Source organism: Mesoplodon mirus (assembly GCF_964341445.2).
Source record: "Mesoplodon mirus genome assembly, chromosome: 7".
NCBI lineage: Eukaryota > Metazoa > Chordata > Mammalia > Artiodactyla > Ziphiidae > Mesoplodon > Mesoplodon mirus.
In genome coordinates this window covers 58,809,814-58,830,290 of record NC_138983.1, presented here as the reverse complement: position 1 = coordinate 58,830,290, position 20,477 = coordinate 58,809,814, and the positions used below count along the sequence as shown (strand labels likewise).

At 40.8% G+C, this 20,477-nt stretch overlaps 1 protein-coding gene and 1 pseudogene across 2 annotated transcripts in view; one reads left to right on the top strand and one right to left on the bottom strand.

The window, feature by feature from the left end:
• Positions 1-1,164: 1,164 nt before the first annotated feature.
• Positions 1,165-2,171, top strand: LOC309808333 (olfactory receptor 52E8-like; annotated as a pseudogene). The gene has a single exon. The product of its transcript is annotated as an olfactory receptor 52E8-like (transcript).
• A 4,448-nt stretch (positions 2,172-6,619) lies between these two features.
• The window catches only part of RRM1 (ribonucleotide reductase catalytic subunit M1), a 39,057-nt gene continuing 25,199 nt past the window's right edge, over positions 6,620-20,477 (bottom strand). The window contains exons 12-19 of the mRNA XM_082628872.1: positions 19,242-19,443; positions 16,409-16,558; positions 15,981-16,202; positions 13,939-14,015; positions 11,188-11,323; positions 10,258-10,353; positions 8,923-9,111; positions 6,620-7,663 (exon numbers count right to left, since the gene is read on the bottom strand). Of these exons, the coding sequence (XP_082484998.1) occupies positions 7,478-7,663; positions 8,923-9,111; positions 10,258-10,353; positions 11,188-11,323; positions 13,939-14,015; positions 15,981-16,202; positions 16,409-16,558; positions 19,242-19,443 (1,258 nt within the window). The 3' untranslated portion in view covers positions 6,620-7,477. The remainder of the gene's footprint in view (positions 7,664-8,922; positions 9,112-10,257; positions 10,354-11,187; positions 11,324-13,938; positions 14,016-15,980; positions 16,203-16,408; positions 16,559-19,241; positions 19,444-20,477) is intronic.

The window sequence follows — 20,477 nt, the reverse complement described above, 5'->3', positions numbered from 1 at the left end:
GTATGATCTGGAAATAGACTTAATCTCTCTGTGCCTCACTTTCTTCCTCAGTAAAATTAAGAAGATTAAAAAAAGTGAATACATGAAAGCATTTAGAACACTGCCTGACATAAGGTAAATGTCCAATAGGTGTCAGCTACTTTTATGCATATCAGTGTTAATTCCTCTAATCATCGCACCTACCACCACCAAATGGTGCTCCCTAAGAATCTGGATAAGATGTGAGCCCAGTACTGAATCACACATCTTTAATCTTAATATCTGCTCTTTTAATTATACAAAAACCTGGCCAAAGCTTTGAAATTACTACTCTCAGAGCCCAGTTAACTGTTTAGCTTCTTACCATCTTCTCCCTGTTCCTCATTCACCTTACCCGACAAGCAATGCTCGAGCACTTCCTGTGTGCTTATGGTGGCTCTGTGCTTGGAGCTTCAGAGAACACAATAGAAGTATGCTGTTACCCCTGTTCTCCTGGAACTCCCATTCTGAAAGGAGTGCAAGCATCATCCATGACACGGATGACAAGGCCAGGCAGGAGGCCCCACATCCAGTCTAGAGGGTCTTAGGAAGGGAGAAGTCTCTGTGGCCCGTTGTTTGTGTCCAGGAAGAACAGAAGTACTCCTCAGCAACTTTCCTCTGCCCTTGCCACACAGTGTACCCCAGGCACAAAAGTGAGGCCATCATTCCTGACTTGTTCCTCTCTCCCGATAAGCCCCACTTGGTTCTTCCCAGGCTTCTTGGACCAAAGATTCCTCATATATTCTTTTTTCCTCCTAATCAAGGATCTTCTTCATCCTTTCTATTGCCTCTGGCCCATCACTCTTTTTTCTCTCCAATACCACACCTACTTTCCTCCTAATCTTTTACTCAGCAATCAAATACCTGGAGTATCACAGATAAACAGCATCTTGTAAGTTTACACTTCACATACAAAAGCCAAGAGCTCCCTAAGGACAAGGAATGTCTTGTTCATCTTTGTAGCTCCCATTACACCCGACATAGTACCTGTCTGTGCCCCAGAAGAGTAGACATACATGCATGAAGAGGTGGATCTTCATCACAAACCACGCAGGCCCTAAAATAAAAATAGGTTTTCTTCCATTGACCATTTTGTTCTAACAGTCTCTGATCCCCACTCCTGGGGCCAGCTCAGGGCCAAAGCCAATGGGTAAGGATGGAAATAGCAGCACCTTCAACATCTCCTACACCAACTTCTTCCTGGGGGGCTTCCCTGGATTGCGAGTGGAGGCCCCTCCTGGTCCTGCCTCTTGCTTTTCCCTGTGACCATCGTCTCTGCCAATGCCCTCATCATCCACACGGTGGCGGCCCAGCAGGGCCTGCATCAGCCCATGTACATGCTCAACGCCCTGCTCCTGGCTGTCAACATTTGTGCTGCTACAGCGGCGATACCCAAAATGCTGGAGGGCTTTGTGCATTATGTTAACCCCATATCACTGCATGGCTGCCCGGCCCAGATGTTTTTCATCTACTTCACTCTCCTTCTGGACTACAACCTCCTGCTGGCCATGGCCCTAGACCATGGCCATCTGCCACCCACACTGCTATAGTGACCTGATGACCTCCCATCTGCTAGGCGTGCTGGCTTTTGCCCTGACATGGAGCCTGGGAGTGGCAGTGCCCCTTGGTAGTGCTAACCTCACGAGCTTGATTCTGCCAGACAGCAGTGATCTGACACTTTACCTGTGAGTACATCGCACTGCTGAGCATAGCTTGTGGAGACTCGGCCTTCAACAACCGGTTGGGGCTGGCCATGCGGTTGGTCACTGTGACCTTTGATCTAGCCCTGCTGGGGACCTACTACACCCGCATCATCTATGCTGCCTTCTGGATATCTCCTGGGGGAGCCCGAACCAAGGCCTTGCACACGTGTGGCTCCCACTTATTGGTCATCCTCACCATCTACCTCTCTAGTCTCTCCACTTCCATCGTTTTCCGAGTAGCCAAGACTGTGTCTCAGGATGTCCAGAACCTGCTCAGTGCCATCTATCTGCTGCTCCCAGGAGCCTTGAATCCTGTCATTTAGGGGATAAGGATCAGAGAGATCAGGCAACACGTAGAAAAGATGCTCTGTGGAAAGGAATTAGCCCAGGAGGTTAGGGAGGAGCCAGAGAGGCTACAAAATATGAGTGAAGGAGAAACTGCCAGGGTGAGAGAACTTCATCAACTTGGGAAATTGGGGCTGCGACCTCTGGGAACAAGAGATAAGCAGGCAGTACTGAGGGACAGGCTGGAATTTCCTGAGATTATGGACTCAACAGCAGGTTCGTTGTTGGTAAACTATTCCTTTTTGAATTCTTAGAATGCTCTGTTCTCACTCCAATAATAAAATTGCTTTTCCCTATTTATCCTTGTTAGTTTAGTTTCTCTGTCCTCTTCTCCCTGACTCCTGAGAAAGCCCCCAGTTAATATCTGGATATATGGAGCTCCACTGGAAGTTGTATAGAGCAAGTTGCACAGACCACGACTTGCCCTGAACACCCAGTCTGAAACAAATAAACAGGCCAGGCTCTTCCCTGGTGCCCAGTCTCTCCCAGATACATAGTAAGACTTGACATGAAGCCCAGTCTCACCGAATATACAGGTCAGTTTTGATGCCACCAGTCTAATGCAAGCACACAGTTAGGTTCTAGAGTCCAATCAGTTCCAAACACAGGTGAGGCTCTGCCTGATATTCCCAGTCTGATATCCCCAGGCACACAGGTCAGGCCTACCCCAGGGGTCCAGTCTAGCCCAAACAGGTCAAGTCCAGCCAGGGGGCCCTCCAGTCTGACAGACACCCAAGCCAGGTCTTCTCCTTGGGACCCAAATTCATCCAAAGACCAGACTAGGCCCTTATCTGTACTTGAGCTTGACCCAAACCCATAGGTCATGCCACTCTTTCCCATGGTAGCCAGTGTGATTTATCTAAGTCACCCCTACTTGAAAGACCTCCATAGCTGTCATCTATAGAATGGAGTATCTATCCTTCAGGGATGTCCCAGAAAGAGGCTATGGTGTCCCATACTGTGCAGGACCATCTGTAAACCACCCAAGTTTTCTTCCTCTATCACTTGATCATAAGGAATGTCCCATGAGGCCATGGGTGCAGGCTGGGAAAGAGAAAGTGTAGCAGGAGTGAGAACCATGGGCATTTGGTCCAATTCTTCAGTAGATTACTTGTGCTTTCAGGGCCTGCTTGAGCCCCATCTTGTATATACCACTTCCATTTGATGATGGAATGCTACTATGCATGCCCAACTTCAGGCTTAGGGGGTCAGACAACACCCAGTTCATGACAGGCAGCTCAGGTTGCAATGGTAACTTGGTGGTCTTTGGTTAGGCAGTCTCCAAGGCCCAGTAGCAGCCAAAAGCTGTCTCTCACAAGGTAAGTATTTATCAAGAGAGGATGGTAGGGCCTGCCAAAGGCTTCCAACAGCATCCTTATCTGCCACTGATACTTGAGCAGCTTGCATGGCAGACTGGACCTGTTGCAGAGCCAGGTTTGCTCTTTGTCCTGGGCCCCACTCAAAACTAGCAGCTTTTAGGGTCACATGGTAAATGGGCCAGAGTAGCACATCCAAATGAGGAATATGTTGCCATGTCATCTCCAAAATCCAAAGAGGCCCACTAGGCCTTATACCTTTCTTTTGGTTGTAAGAGGAGCCAGATAGAAGAATTTATCCCTCATCACAGAAGGAATATCCCAACATGCTTTATACCATTGGACCCCAAGAAATTTTACTGAGGTAGAAGGTCCCTGAATTTCTGTCCGATTTACTTCTCATTCTCTGACACACAAACGTCTTACCAGTAAGTCTAGAGTAGCTGCCATTTCCTGCTAGGTCCAATCCGCATCTCAACGTAATGGAGCATTGTGATGTACTGTGGAAAGGAAAAGTGATCAAGATGAACTAAATTATGACACTGGGCTAGAGAGCTGATAACTGATACACCCCTGAGGCAGAATATATACATGGTCACCCAGACCCTTGCCTCTTTGTTTGATTAGGAGTATCCAGTGAGGGTATTCTGCATGTCTCTATTGCCACATCACCCCCATGGACTATCAGAGCTCTCTTTACTACTGAAAAGTCATACTTAAATCTCATCAAATTAGAGAACCAACTCAGAAAACTCATCCTTAGGATTCCATTCCTCTAGAACCATTTCCAGTACCAGAACCTATATTAGTCAGTGTTCTCGTTCTCCAGGGAAACAGATCCAATAAGGTGTGTATACATACACACACACACACACACACACACACACACACAATCTTATCTATATATTCAGTTGATCCTTGAACAATGCAGGGATTAGTTCCAGGACACACAGAGGATACAAAAATCCACGGATGCTCAAGTTCCATACAGTGTCTACATCCACGGGTCCACATCCACAGATTCAACCAACCACAGACTGTGTAGTATTGTCGTACTTATTGAAAAAATCCAAGTGTAAGTGGACCCATGCAGTTCAAACTCATGTTGCTCAAGGGTCAACAATATACATCTCTCTCTCTCTCTCTCTCTCTCTTATATATATATATATATATATATATATATATATATATATATATATATACATATATATATACATACACATACATACACACACACACACACACACAAAGTAATACGGGGGACTTCCCTGATGGTGCAGTTGTTAAGAATCCACCTGACAATGCAGGGGACACAGGTCCGAGCCCTGGTCCGGGAAGATCCCACATGCCATGGAGCAACTAAGCCCGTGTACTACAACTACCCAGCCTGCGCTCTACAGCCTGTGAACCACAACTACTGAGAACCACAACTACTGAGAACCACATCTACTGAGCCTGTGTGCTACAACTACTGAAGCCCACGCAACTAGAGCCCATGCTCCACAACAAGAGAAGCCACAGCAATGAGAAGCCCGTGCACTGCAATGAAGAGTAGCCCCCACTCACCACAACCAGAGAAAGCCCGTGCGCAGCAACGAAGACCCAATGCAGCAATAAATAAATAAGTAAGTAAGTAAGTAAGTAAGTAAGTAAGTAATGGGCTCACAATTGTGGAACTGGCAAATCCAAAACTGGCAGAGTAGGCTTCCAGGATGGAAACCCAGAGAACAGCTGATACTGCAGGTCACATCCAATGGCAGTCTGTAGGCAGAAGTACTTTCTCAGAGGACCTCAGCATTTTTCCTCTTAAGGACTTCAACTGATTGGATGAGGTCACCCGCATTATGGAGGATAATTTGATTTACTCAAAGTCTACGAATTGAAATGCTAATTTCATCTAAAAAAATACCTTCATAGCTCTATCTAGTGTTTGATCAAATATCTGGATACCATGGCCTAGCCAGTTGACACATAAAATTAACCATGACATTGCCTAGGCTTACAGCAAGCCTAACCAAGTATGGGGTGTCCTAGCACAGAGCCAATCTGCAAAGACCAAGGAAAGCTGTCAAAACATTAACTGAACGTACCCTGCAGAAGAGACTTCACTGCAGTAACAGTTTAGTCTCAGAATATTTCAACAACAAAAAAATCACAGGCATTATAAAGAAACAGGAAAACATAGACCATTCAAAGGAAAAAGAAACTGACAGAAACCACCCCTGAGGAAGCCCAGCTGTCACACTTTCTAGATGGACATTAAAACAACTGTCTTAAATATGATTGAAGAGCTAAAGGAAAGCAAGTAAAGGAAATCAGGAAAACAATGTATTAACAAAATCAGACTATCAACAGAGATGCAGAAACAATTAAAAGGAACCAAACAGAAAGTCTAGAGCTGGAAAGAGCAATAACTGAAATGAAAATTTCACTAGAGGGACTCAACAGCAAAGCTGAGCAAGAAGAAGAAAGAATAAATGAACTTGAAGATAAGGCAATTGAAACTACTGAGTCTAAGGAGCTGAAATAGGATGAAGAAAAGTGAACTAAGCCTAAGGGACCTGTTGGGACATTGATAAGTGGACCAATAGATGCAACATTGGACCTCCAGAAGGAAAAGAGGGAAAGGGGCAAAAAAGATTACCTGAATATGGCTGAAAACTTCCCAAATTTAACAGAAGATGTGAATATATCAATCCAAGCAGTTCAACAAACCCCAATTAGGCTAAATTCAGAGACGCACACCAAAACACATTATAATCAAACTGTCAAAAGCCATTAGGATGGTTATTATAAAAAATACAAAAAATTAACAAGTATTGGCAAAGATGTGGAATAACTGGAACTCTCGTGTACTGTTGGTAGAAATGTAAAATGGTGCACTTGCTGTAGAAAACAGTTCGGCAATTCCTCAAAAAGTTAACTACAAGATTACCATCTAGTCCAATAACTCCACTTCTAGGTACACACCCAAAAGAACGGAAAGCAGGAATTCAAACAGATACTTGTGCATCAATGTTCACAGCAGCATTATTCACAATAGCCAAAAGGTGGAAATAACCCAAATCTCTCTCTCTCTCTCTCTCTCTCTCTCTCTCTCTCTATATATATATATATATATATATATATAATGAGATATTACTCAGCCTTAAAAAAGGAATGAAATTCTGACACGATATATAAATGAACTTTGAAAACATTATGCTAAGTGAAATAAGCCAGACAGAAAAGGACACATATTGTATGATCCCTTTTATTTGAGATACCTAGAATAAGCAAATTCAGAGTCAGAAAGTAGAATAGAGGTTACCAGGAAATAATGGGAGAAGGGAATGGGGAATTATTGTTTTATATAGAGACTTTCTGTTTGGGATGATGAAAAAGTTCTGAAAATAGACAGTGGTGATGGTTGTACATTGTACATGTACTTAATGCCACTAAATTGTATGTTTTAAAACGGGTAAAATGGTAACATTTATGTTATGTATTTTTTACCACAATTTTTTTAAAAAGAGGAAAAAGACATATATTAAAATCAGAATTCTATATGCTGTCTAAGTAATTTGTCTTAAAATTTCTTCCCTGAACTCTCAAATAACAAAAAATGCTTTATCAAATTTTGACCTTTGTATGAAAATAAATGACAAAATTAGTCTCACACAATCATTTAGAAATGTTTATCTTTATTTCAGAATGACCTATTAGGACCTTATCCAGATAAAGATCTTGTCAGCACTTCTCACGTGTTATGACTCAGTTTTGCTTCTATGGACACACCAGTCAAAGTCTCCTTACCAAAACTGAAGTCACCAGAAAAGGGGTGCCAGACGGGTGATGAAACCCTACTTAATCACTCCCTATTTGCAAGATGAGTTCTTTTGCATTCCTAAAACATCTACTTTGATTCCCAATATATCAATTTTAAAAAATCATTACTTTCACACTTACATAGAAACAGTACTTTAAATCAATTGATTCTTTTGCTGCAATAAGGTCCAGCAAAACCTTATCACTTCAAGCAAAGCTACTATACCTATCTATGCTCAAGAAGCAGTTTGGCTATTAAAGAAGGGCTGGTCTCTTCTAAGCCTTTCCTCAGGATCCACACATCAGACATTCATCTCTATTTTCCAAAGAGCACACCATGGCTGCTGTGTTCCTCTCCTTCTCTTCTTCTTTTGATACCTTTTCCTTATCTTTCAGCTTTTCTTTATTTAGAGTGAACTGGATCGGATTAGCTGCTGGTCTTGTCCTTAAATAATACATCCCAGTCTTCAAACCCTAAAAGGGAAGTAAATGCAACTAATTAGGAGAAGCTGTGAGAACACTAGACATTCAAGACCAATGTTTAAAATACATTTCCATAAACCAGGTCAAATTGCTTTCTAAACTTAGAATTATATCTCCTCTAGGAAGCCCTCTCAAAAATGCTTAAAGAGGGCTTCCCTGGTAGCGCAGTGGTTGAGAGTCCGCCTGCCGATGCAGGGGACGTGGGTTTGTGCCCCGGTCTGGGAAGATCCCACATGCCGCGGAGCGGCTGGGCCCGTGAGCCATGGCCGCTGAGCCTGCGCGTCCAGAGCCTGTGCTCCGCAACGGGAGAGGCCACAACAGTGAGACGCCTGCGTACCGCAAAAAAAAAAAAAAAAAAGCTTAAAGAGAGAAAGAGATGGCCAGACAGTATACTCTGTCCTTTTCACCCCTAAAACAAGCTTATCTCTTTGAAAATATCAAATATTTTTGTTCTCTAGTCTTTTTGTTTGTTTGTTTTTATGTGTATGACTTCCAAGTGTGCCTAAGAAAACATGTCTCCCTTAGATTATAACTATTTAGAGGTCTAGACTGTATCTCTGTATAAGAACAGATTATGACTACTTCAAGGATAAGAATCACCATTCTCTATTCAGTATCCCCAGTCCTGGAACATAGTATAAGTTCAATAAAAGTTTGTTAAATAAAAAAATAAATTCACAATTCTATATAAACACCTAGAATATTGCTAGGGAATAAGAATACATTATAGACTCACAGGCCTTTACAGTTGGCAATGACTAGCTAAGTGATTGGCTTTTATCCTGTAGATAGATAAAGTGGGGGAAACAATGGATATTTTTGGATAGTGGGTTGACATGTGTAAAGTTTTATTTTAGGAATGGTAACAGTACACAAGATGGCCTACAGTAGAGATACCAGAAGAAAAGAGATCAGTTAAGAAGTTAAGAATAGCAGCAGTGGAATAGAAAGTAAGACATTCAAGAAATAGTACAAAGGAACAACTGACACCACATGGTGAATGACTGCATGGAGAGTAAAGGAAGGATCATAGGTAACTCCAAGGTTTCAAGCTTAGAATAAAATAATCCTAAAAGAAATAAGAAAATCCAAAGTGAGAGCTTAATCTGGTATAAAACCCATGGGTTGATTCTAACATACTGGACTTAAAGTGAAAGAACTTCCAGGTGGCAATACTTAATACGTAGCTAGAATATAAAACTCTGTTCCAATTCTAAAATATCCCAAGTTGGTTGACTTCCTCCACTAACCTGTTTCCAGCCATAGAAGTGCATACTAGTGAGTTTGCCATAGTTAGGCTCAGCAATATGTATGTTCAAAGACTGGCTTTGATCAATGAAAGCTCCTCTCTCGGCTGCCATCTTGAGTACGGTTTTCTGAGAGATTTCCCACACAGTCTTATAAAGTTGCTTCAGGTCATCAGGAATTTCTGGTATGCTCTGAAGAAGGGAAATCAAATGTTTACTGCACTCTGGTTGAAGAAAGCAGTATGATTAACAGAATCGTGACCCCCAGGGTCTGGCCTTGGTTCTACTCCCAACCAGATCTGACCCTACCATTCCATTTAATACAGTATGATCCTTACCAAGTTTCCTAAGACTACTCACTTCTGGCTTACAAAGTCAAACAAAACCCCATCTAAACAACAAAATATCAATCTGGTGGTAGTTATTTAAGACTCATCTTTAATTGGTAAGTGGCCAAAACATTCACTGAAAAGTCAGAGCTAAGCAACAATAAATGACCCTTGAGTTTTGCAGAAAATACAAAAACTCAGGGCTGTAACTCACAGGGACATGACCCAAGGAAGCAATGAGGCAAAACCCTTTAAATAAGCTAGGACTTCACAAACTCCATTTGGAGTCAACAGAAATAAGGCTTTCCTATTTCTTAGGTCTAGGGTTAGCTTGTATCAAAACACAGACTGGCTAATGCTACAGTTTCCATCAGCAAATATAGAAATGTTACAAGAATCTTTATCTGTGTTGCCAAGCAGACAAATATTTAGCCAGAGGCCTCTATCTACAAATAAATAAATGCTTCTTGATTCTCAGTTGCAAATATTGCACCGTTAAACACTATTTCTGGCTCTGTCTTTTGGACTATCAGTCTTCAATTCTCCATCATACTTTTAAATTAAGTTTGACTCTAATTTCAGGCTTTATATCATTGGTCCCCAAACTCTGACTCACTTGGCAATTATCTAGGGAGTCTTTAAAAAATACTGATGTCTGGCTCTCACTCCCAGACATTTAATTTGTATGGCGTACAACCTAAGCTTCAGAATTTTAAAAGCTCTTCAATGTATTCTAATGTGCAGAGAAGCTCTTTAATGTATTCTAATGTGCAGAGAAGTTGGGAACCACTACTTTATATTGCTGCACAAACAAGAGGGTAAGGCCTAGCTATGTGAAGATGCATTTAATCCTAGCACAGCAATGCAGAGTTGAACAGAGCTACATAAGCCTATATGACCACAGTGAATAGCCATTCTTTCTCTGCATTGCCTGGGATAAGTGAGAAGTTACCAATGTAACTACCAACTTAGCTCCTGAAGAGAACACTTTTTTTAAAAAATTCTGTACCTGGATAGAGCCATTGCATGCAATAATCTGGTTTTTCATCTCTTCATTCCACAAGCCCCGCTCAGTAAGATCTTTCAGTAAGTGAGGATTTACAATCTGAAATGGAAAGGAGAAAGATGTGAAGGAAAAAACTACAATGACAGGGCCTAAACAGGATCACAGACTTGGAGTTTAAAGTAAGTAAGATCAATGAAAAACATTAGATTGCTTGGTAAATTCTATTTTTTATAAAACTGAGAGACCTATCCCACCACATGAAAGCTATACTCCTCTAAAATCTTGATATCTGTTATTCAAAACATAACATATGGTATTTGTAAAAGTGTAAAGAGCTAATGCTGCCTAAGCTGGGTATGTAGAATGATTCTTTTTTCTTTTTAAGTAAGGACATAATAAATACTTAAGAAAATTAGAAACGTACCTACCCCAAACCTTACAGAAATTTATTTCAGAGTATCTGCAAATTCACAAATAAGTATCTTTTAAATTAGTGGTTCTCAACCTGCACATGAGAATTACCTGGGAACCTTAAAAAAAAACACTGGTCCTGCCCGTCAGAAATTCTAATTTGTAACCAAGGCTGAGAACCACTATCTTAAAGGATACTTCTATACACCTTGAGTATCATCAACTTAAGCATATGAGGTTATAGTATATGTCACTATGATTACAAAATGGTTAAACATCATGTGAACTCTAATATCAAGTTGCTTTCATACTCAACCCTCAATCCTTCATTCTTTTGACAGATATTTATTAAATGTCTATTATATGCTGAAATAACATAAACAATATTAGAGATGATGACTCACTTTATCAAAACTTTGCACCGACACTAAAATAAAGGGGCATACTAAATATGAGTAGCATTTACTCCCAACATCAGGCTTCTAAAAGATTTTCCTGTAGGTCTGGTTGTGATCTTCTCACCTGAAATTCTCCCGACAAGACTCTGCGAGTGTAGATGTTACTGGTATAAGGTTCAATTGACTCATTATTTCCCAATATCTGAGCAGTTGAAGCAGTAGGCATCGGGGCAATGAGTAAACTGTTTCTTATACCATACCTAAAGAAAAGGAGATTATTAGGTGCTGGTCCTGAAGCTACAATCTGTCAGGAAGACAGCTACTTTAAGTCATTGTAGTAAATGCAGTTGCTGCGAGTAATACCAAACATCCATTGGACTCCCATGTTGACTTTTGCATTTAACCCCTACAGGGATGCAACGCCACAGTATGGGTGGTATAACTTGGCCCTCTCCTAAATGCCTGATTCCTAAACAGAATTAGCACCATTTTTACTGCTGGTAAACCTTATCATGCCTTGACTTATGCCAGTTAGGAATCACAGCACTTGATACACTATCTTGCCCAAGGAAACACTCACATGGTTATTGGAGAGTCCCCACCTATATCAGGGTACACTCATTCAACCCTTACTCTTTTCTAACTGCCTATGTGATCACTGTGCTAGGCCCTTTAAGGAAACATAATGATGTGAAAGTGGTCAGAACCAGACCTCTATCACCACAATTCTCCATTATCCTGAATAGGATAATGAATAGAGAAAATTGTGCTCCAAGTATATTCCTGACTTCCTCTATCACCTCTTTAATTAAATTTCCTAGAAGAACACTAACATCTTTTGACTCTATTCAGTGCCAAAGAGAGTGCTTAAAAATATAGTATATAGGGCTTCCCTGGTGGCGCAGTGGTTGAGAGTCCGCCTGCCGATGCAGGGGACACGGGTTTGTGCCCCGGTCCAGGAAGATTCCACATGCCGTGGAGCGGCTGGGCCCGTGAGCCATGGCCGCTGAGCCTGCGTGTCCAGAGCCTGTGCTCCGCAACGGGAGAGGCCACAACAGTGAGAGGCCCGCGTACCGAAAAAAAAAAAAAAAAAAAAAAAAAAAAAAAAATATATATATATATATATATATATAGTATCTTAACTCTAAGAAATCTTCAAACTGTCCTAAGCACATCATTCAAAGCTCAGCCTAAGCGATACCTACTCTACAACATCTTTCCTAACCAGGCAGACAACACTAAATACAACTGTCAAATACAAATATTTGCATTGCAAATATTTTCTGTGACCTGTACCTTTACGTATATTTGTGTTACATGTCTTACCTTACTTAGTTTTAAGTCTCTCAAGCACAAAGAGTTCATCTTTCCTACATTCCGTACCTCTGGATTCATACAGCACTTAGCATAGAGCCTCACATCCTAATGGAGTCTGTACTACTGGACTTTCAACCTCTCTATGTCACTTTCTAGTTGTGAGGCATCAAGCAAACCACCATCTCCATGTCTTTACTCCCTCAGTAGAGTGGACAGTGGTTTCCTGTCCAGAGACAGGAAAATGTTTTGAAAAGTCATATATATATGATATATCCAAGCTATGGAATTGTCTGTAATCACTAAAAACATTAGGTAAATCTGCATGTACTAAAAGAGAAACATCTCCAAAATAAATCACTAAATAAAAAGTCTCAGAACATGTCAAGTTTGATCTCATTTATATAATAAAACTGTGTGAGTGTATCTGCAAATGTACTGAAAAAGGTCTAGAAAAATATACACCATTCACAATGGTTATCTCTGAGAAAAAAGTAAGCTGGTTTTTTTGGGTTTTTTTGTGGGACAAAATGGTTGGCAGAAGAGGTATAAAGAAGGGCTTTTACTTTCTATTTTATTTCCATATTTGAACTTTATTAACAATGAATGTATATTCATGTATTAATTTTGAAATTTAAAAAAGTTATACATAAAAAATATTTAAACTACAATATTTTGAGAAAAACAGAATAATAAATAGAGTACAGGTCCATTTTTGTAAAAATTGAATTTGCATGTAAATATACACATATATACACACTCAGAAGAAAGTCTGAGGATGACAGACAAAAAGATACAAACAGGTGTTTTTGGGGGGTGATGGGATAATTTTCATTTTATTCCCTTTCCACATGTATGTTTTCTAAATTATCTAACATGTATTATTTGAGTAACAAAACAATTTTAAGGTAAATAGATATTTTAAAGAGCATTTTAAAGCTACTGCTTCCTTCTGCAAACATTAAACACTTTGTATATGCATTAACCTAGACATGACAGACAAACATTCAGCAAAACATTCTGCCTGCATTCAAACTCTTATGTTTATTAGTTGGAAAGGCCTACATTTTTCAATTTTTACATTTTTCTTTCACACAGTTTAACACATTAAACCCTCCAAAAGCTATTCCAAAATCCATAATGAAGTCCTATGACAATCAATTCATTGAAAGTCATTTATGTGCCCAATGTGGTTAAGCAATAAATAAAAGTGAAAAACATTTAAAAAGCAAACACACTTGGAAATATGAAGGTTTAATGAGAAAAAGAATTACCTAATCTTGGTAGTTAAGCCCCTAAAACAAGATCAACTAATAATAATACCTACCAGGTATTAAAATGCTTTCATTGTGCCAAGCAATTTGCAGGTTACTATACATACAAAATATATTGTCCTAGGAAGCATTTTTTTAAAAATAGTTCTATGGATAGGTCATTTTAGTCCCATTTAAAAGAGAAAAAAATGAATTTCAGAAGCTAAAATAACACACCTAAGTTCGAAAGAGCCAGGCTGAAAACCTGAACCCTCCTCACTTCAAAGCCACTTTACATCTCTACTTACTTTGCAATCTTCTCCTTGAGAAGTTTCCAGTCCCACAGGTTTGTAGGAGTAACATTCCACATATCATACTGAAGGATCTAAGGAATAAACAACCCAAATTTATGATAAATTATTGTATGACAATTTAAAACTATGACAAAAACCAAACAAATAACTAACTGCCATGCCCCCACATCCCAACAAATGCTGTCTTTTGGTAAAGCTGTGTAAGAAATACAAGGACCAGAGACTTTCCTGGACAAATTTCTACGTAGTCATATTGATTAGAAGCAGGCTAAGAAAACTGATTAAGGCTTACCTCTTCCCCATGTCCCTGGCTGAGTCCTCTCAGAGGACCCCTATCATATCTACAAACCAGGAAATTCTAACATTTATGAAAGCATGTTGTTTTTGTACAGTAAAAGAATTACTCTAGCCTCATCTTTTTTAACTGCCTTGATCTGCCTCTCAATCTATCTATTTAGCTAATAAACTTATTTTCAAACAATGTAGAGTTCCTAAATATCATCAGGAACTGTGAGAACTAAAAATAACATCTTATTTTACAGGGAGGAGAATCATACTACTCATGATGAAGGCAGTGTGGATGGCAGAATTCTAGGACAGCTCCCAGATTCCCAGCCCCCTAGGGTATAGGCCATTATATTCTTCTCCCTTCAGTGTATACAGGACCTGGAAATACGATGGATGCCACTCACATAACTATGACAAATGTGAAGGGTTTCTGCAGGTGCAATTAAGGGTGAAAATCAGTTAATTTTTTAGTTAAAAGTGAGATTATCCTGGGTGGCCCTGACCTAACAAATGAAAACCCTCAAATGGGTTACTGGACTGGGCTCTTCTTGAAATGAGGGACTCTCCCTCCTACTGGCTTTGAAGAAGCAAGATGCCAAGAGTTCTAGAGTTACAAGGAAATGAACAACCAGGTGAGCTTGGAGGAGGACCCTGAGCCTCAGATGAAACCACAGCCTCTACCAACATCCTGACTGTAGCTTTGAGAGATCCAGAGATCAAGACTCAGCTAACCCAAATCTGCACTCATGACCCATGGAAACTGATACTGAATGTATGTTGTTTTTTGTTTTGTTTTGTTTTGCTTTGTTTTGCTGTACATGGGCCTCTCACTGTTGTGACCTCTCCCATTGCGGAGCACAGGCTCCGGATGCGCAGGCTCAGCAGCCGTGGCTCACGGGCCCAGCCGCTCCGCGGCATGTGGGATCTTCCCGGACCAGGGCACGAACCCGTGACCCCTGTATCGGCAGGCGGACTCTCAACCACTGCGCCACCAGGGAAGCCCTGTATGTTGTTTTAATACACTAAGTTTAGTAACAGAAAACTAATACTTGGGAGTTCCCTGGTAGTCTAGTGGTTAGGATTCAGCGCTTTCACTGCTGTGGGCCCTGGTTCAAACCCTGGTCGGAGAACTAAGATCCTGCAAGCTGCACATGGCGCAGCCAAAAAAGAAAAAAAAAAACTAATACAGTTAGCATTCTTCTTACGTCATTTTAGTGATGATTAGTTTTAAATAGAGTATCGTTTTTACTCCAGAGGACAAAAGGACCATATGAGTTTACTCTGTCTGGTATAACAAATTACCACAAATTTAGTGGCTTAAAATAACAAAAATTTATTCTCTCATAGTTCTCGAGGCCAGAAGCCCGAACTCAATACATTGGGAAGGCCTCACTCCCTCCACAGGCTGGAGGAGATTCTGTTCTTTGCCTCTCCAGCTTCCAGTGGCTCTCAGTACTCCTGGGTTGTGGCTGCATCACTCCGATCTCTGCCTCCATGGTGTGTTGCCTCCTCTTCTTCTCTGTGTCTCTTGTAAGGACAACTGTCACTGGATTTAGGGACCACCTGGATAATCCAGGATAATCTCCTCATCTCAAAATCCTTAACTACATCTGCAAAGACCCTTTTTAAACCAAATAAGGTAACAGTCACAGGTTCCAGGCATTAGGATGTAAACATCTTTTTGAAGGCTACCATTCAGCCTACCATAGGAACTCACAGGCAAAAAGAAACTTCATCCATATACTTACTCCTTTGCTGACTGGAGAGCCCTCATAGGTTTCATATGGGCCATACTCCTTGGCCAATTCACAGCTGGCTTCCAAGGCTCCATAATAAATGGTTTCAAAGATCTGCTTATTCAATAACTGGGCCTCTGGACTCTCAAAAGGGTACCTCATCAGAATAAAAGCATCTGCCAGACCTTGTACCCCAATTCCAATGGGGCGATGGCATCTATTTGATATGCTTGCCTTCGTGCCAACAGATTTAGAGAAGAGACAACATTAATGAACAGTAAAAGCAACATTCTGTAACAAATGACACACTCTCTCTCTTTATCTCAGTTTTCTCACACCATTCCAATGATAACCATTTAGATGATGACTAGAAGACTGTGATAAACTCCTTCCATCTTGGATTTCAATAATTACGAATAAGCAGAGAAATCTATTCATACCTCTGGGACAGGGTAGTAGTTAATATCAATAATTTTATTCAGATTTCGGACAATGACTTTGGTGACTTCAGCCAACTTCATAAAGTCATATGTGTGTTCCGATGTGACATACATATTCAGGGCCAGAGAAGCCAAGTTACAAACTGCAACCTGGAATTCGAAGAAAAAGGGTCAAGACTCACACGATTTTTATTTCTTCCACTGTGTCAATGACACTACTCTGTAAGCCTCTAACACTTGCTGACATTAAAATTTTAAATTTCTATCTTTGACTCCTCCCTCTTCATCATTCACCAGTTCATTTCTAAATCCCAAAACCTATTCACATATGTGAACTGTAACACGCACCAGTGAAATAGGTAAGATGGGGAAAGAACCATATGCTTCATGGTACATGGCTCTACTACCAGACGTATGCCACATTGTGCTACAATTTTTTATATATATCCGTCAGTAGATGTGCACTGTCCAATACAGCAGCCACTAGATTAAAACTAAATAAAATTTAAAATTCAGCTTCTCAATTGCACTAGTCACATTTCATGTGCTCAGTAGTCACCCAATACAGAACATTTCTATCACTGCAGAAAGTTCTTCCAAATTTCACGTCTACTTCACCCTCACTGAGATCCTGACAGCCCTTAACTCCTCTCTCCTAGACTCCCTCATGCCCTTCACACCTACTCAATTCTACACATGTTGCCAAAGTACCCATTTTTAAAACATAGCTCGAATCATGTAAGCCTGATAAATGCTAGGGAGAAAAATAAGGCAGGAAAAGAAAACACAGTCTTGGGGCTAAGGATGGAAGGAGTGCCATTTTTAAATAGAGTTGTCAAGGAAGACCTCACTGAGAATGGGATATATGAAGAAAGAACTGAAGAAGTTAGAAAGCAAGCCATGTGGCTACCTGGGGAGAAGAGCATTTTAACATTCAAAAATCCTGAGACAGGTGTATGCTTGATATGTTTGAGAAACAGCAATAAAATTAGTAGAGCTGGGGCTTCCCTGGTGGTGCAGTGGTTGGGAGTCCGGCTGCCGATGCAGGGGACACAGGTTCGTGCCGCGGTCCGGGAGGATCCCATGTGCCGCGGAGCGGCTGGGCCCATGAGCCATGGCTGCTGAGCTTGTGCGTCCGGAGCCTGTGCTCCGCAACGGGAGAGGCCACAACGGTGAGAGGCCCACGTACCACAAAAAAAAAAAAAAAAAATTAGTAGAGCTGGAGCACAGTGAGGAAGGGGGAAAGTAAGAGCAGATGAGGTGGGATACTCAGTTGTGTAGGATCTCACAGGGCATTACAAGGACAGAAATGAGGTACTGATACATGCTACAGCATGGACAACTGACACAAAAGACCGAATATCATATGATTCCATTTATATGGAATACCTACAATAGACAAATCCAGAGACAGAAAATAGGTTAGCGGTGCCAGGGCCTGGGTGAAGAGGGGAACAGGGAGTGACTGCTAAAGGGTACAAGATTTCTTTCTGCGGTGATGAAAATGTTCTGGAATTAGTTATCAGTGATGGTTGCACAACCTTGTGAATATACTAAAAAAAACACTGAATTGTATACTTTAGAAGGGTGAAATTTATGGTATGTGAATTATATCTCAATTTAAAAAAAAAGGATGAACAAACTCTGGATGGGTTGGAAAATCAAAGATGAGCATTGTGCAGAGGAATGATACGATCTGATTTTTGTTTTAAGAAGGGTCATTTTATTCTCTATAATATAATCTATCTTGTATAATAGTCATGAATATATGTCAATTTCCTCCAACTAAATTGTAAGTTTCCAGAGGGCAGGGGCTAAGCCACATTCATTTATATCTGAGAACACTTAGTATAGTGTCTTACACATGGCTGGTGCTCAATAAACTTTGTTAAATTAAACTGCAACCTTAGCAGTATGTTCAACTCACTCACCATTTTCTTTCTGACTTTTCCTTTGTCATGTTTTTTTTAGGTCCTAGAATTTGGGATCTGCTCCTTCCTCCGCATTTTCATAGTTTACATCCAATATCCAAGCTGCCTGTCATCGGACTAATGCAACAATCTCCTTAAACTAACCTCCAGCCTCTTCTCACACTAAGCCATTCTATAACCAGAAGCAAGAGCCATCCTTCCTATCCTAGGGATGCTATTTTCCTTTCAGAAATCTACAAGGGCTTTCCTGCGTCTGAGACATGCCATCTTTCACGTACTATCTCCCTTCCCCCAGTTGCAGCCATCTCTCCATACACCAAACCTTAATGTACTTGCTCCATCAAAACAAACTTAATTTTACACTCACTGCACAAAACCTATCCCTGTCTCTGATCTGTCATACAGGCAGTTCTTCCCAAACGGAAAGCTTTTCCATAAATTTCTTTTTAAAATATCCAAATCTATGTCTCATTTCTAGCCTTGCCTCTTCTGTGAATCACCTTAAAGATATGAGATGAGAACTGTCTCACCATTCACTGAAAGGATTCTCTCATGCTTACATACTTTAAACTGAATGAGCACCCTAACACGTTACTGTGTTTGTCCTAACCCTAACCTAAATAACTATATATTGCTATTTTTCTCAAGTAAAGGTTATTACAACAATGTGTGTGAAATAAAAAATTGACAGTCTTTTCTACATGGCTCAGACTAAAAGATATTTAAGGGCACACATCACACCTCTTCCTTTATAATCTCTATTTTAGTGCCCTTCTGCTTACAGCAAGCTACGAAAACTCCCTTCACCCAACTTAAGGGAAATCATGTGAGGGATTCACAAATAATTCACAAACTCCTAAGATTCTTCTCTCAATACCTGAGGCAGAAGTTTTTCTACCTACCTCATCTTTGCTGGTATACTCTACTATTTCTGTGCACAGGTTGCTGCATTTGATCGTTCCTAGGTTCTGCTGGTTGCTCTTCCGATTACAGGAATCTTTGTAGAGCATGTACGGGGTACCTGTCTCTGTCTGAGACTCAATGATGGCATACCAAAGCTGCTGAGCTTTTACAACTTTGCGGACACGACCCTCTTTCTCATAACTGAAAGGCAAAGCTAGTATTATTTTAATATTCCCTAAGGAAAATCTTTATTGCAGATAACATGAAGAGAAACACCAAAATATAAAATATTGAAAACTCTTAAATTTCTTACTAAGTTTTGTTAAGAGAAAGAAATTAGGAATATGATATTTATCTTACTATGGCTAAAGCCAATCCCACTAAATCAACAAAACCTTCCATAATAAAAAGGAACAAAACCTGAAGTACTCAAATTGTGCTACTGTGCTAAAGCAGTACTTTTGTGCTAGTACTTAATGAACTATTGACATGTGTGTCCCAGTTGCCCTTGATTCCTGTGTACTATACAAAGCATAACTTGTTCTGTCAAATGTACTTTATGACAAAGCAAATTAATAATAACCCTGCTAAATAACTCTTTGCATTAATTTTTTAAAGGATCAATTAAAAAAACCTGAATACCTATTTACATGTCCCAAAGTTTTAAGAAAGAAGACAAACCAAAATTTTGGTGAAGATTCAGGAAGAAAACATGACCAAAATAAAATTATTAGTCACATTCTCTTCTAGATGCTTCTCAAGATTCTTAGAAACTGGCTAATGACTGACGTAGTTTTAAAATTTAGATCCTGTAAATAAAAGAAACACACGGTTAAAACGTTATTACTCTCGGGCTTCCCTGGTGGCGCAGTGGTTGAGAGTCCGCCTGCTGATGCAGGGGACACGAGTTCGTGCCCCGGTCCGGGAAGATCCCACATGCTGCGGAGCGGCTGGGCCTGTGAGCCATGGCCGCTGAGCCTGCACGTCCGGAGCCTGTGCTCCGCAACGGGAGAGGCCACAACAGCGAGAGGCCCGCGTACCGCAAAAAAAAAACATTATTGGGCCTCCCTGGTGGCGCAGTGGTTGAGAGTCCGCCTGCCGATGCAGGGGATACGGGTTCGTGCCCCGGTCTGGGAGGATCCCATATGCCGCGGAGCGGCTGGGCCCGTGAGCCATGGCCGCTGGGCCTGCGCATCCGGAGCCTGTGCTCCGCAACGGGGGAGGCCACAACAGTG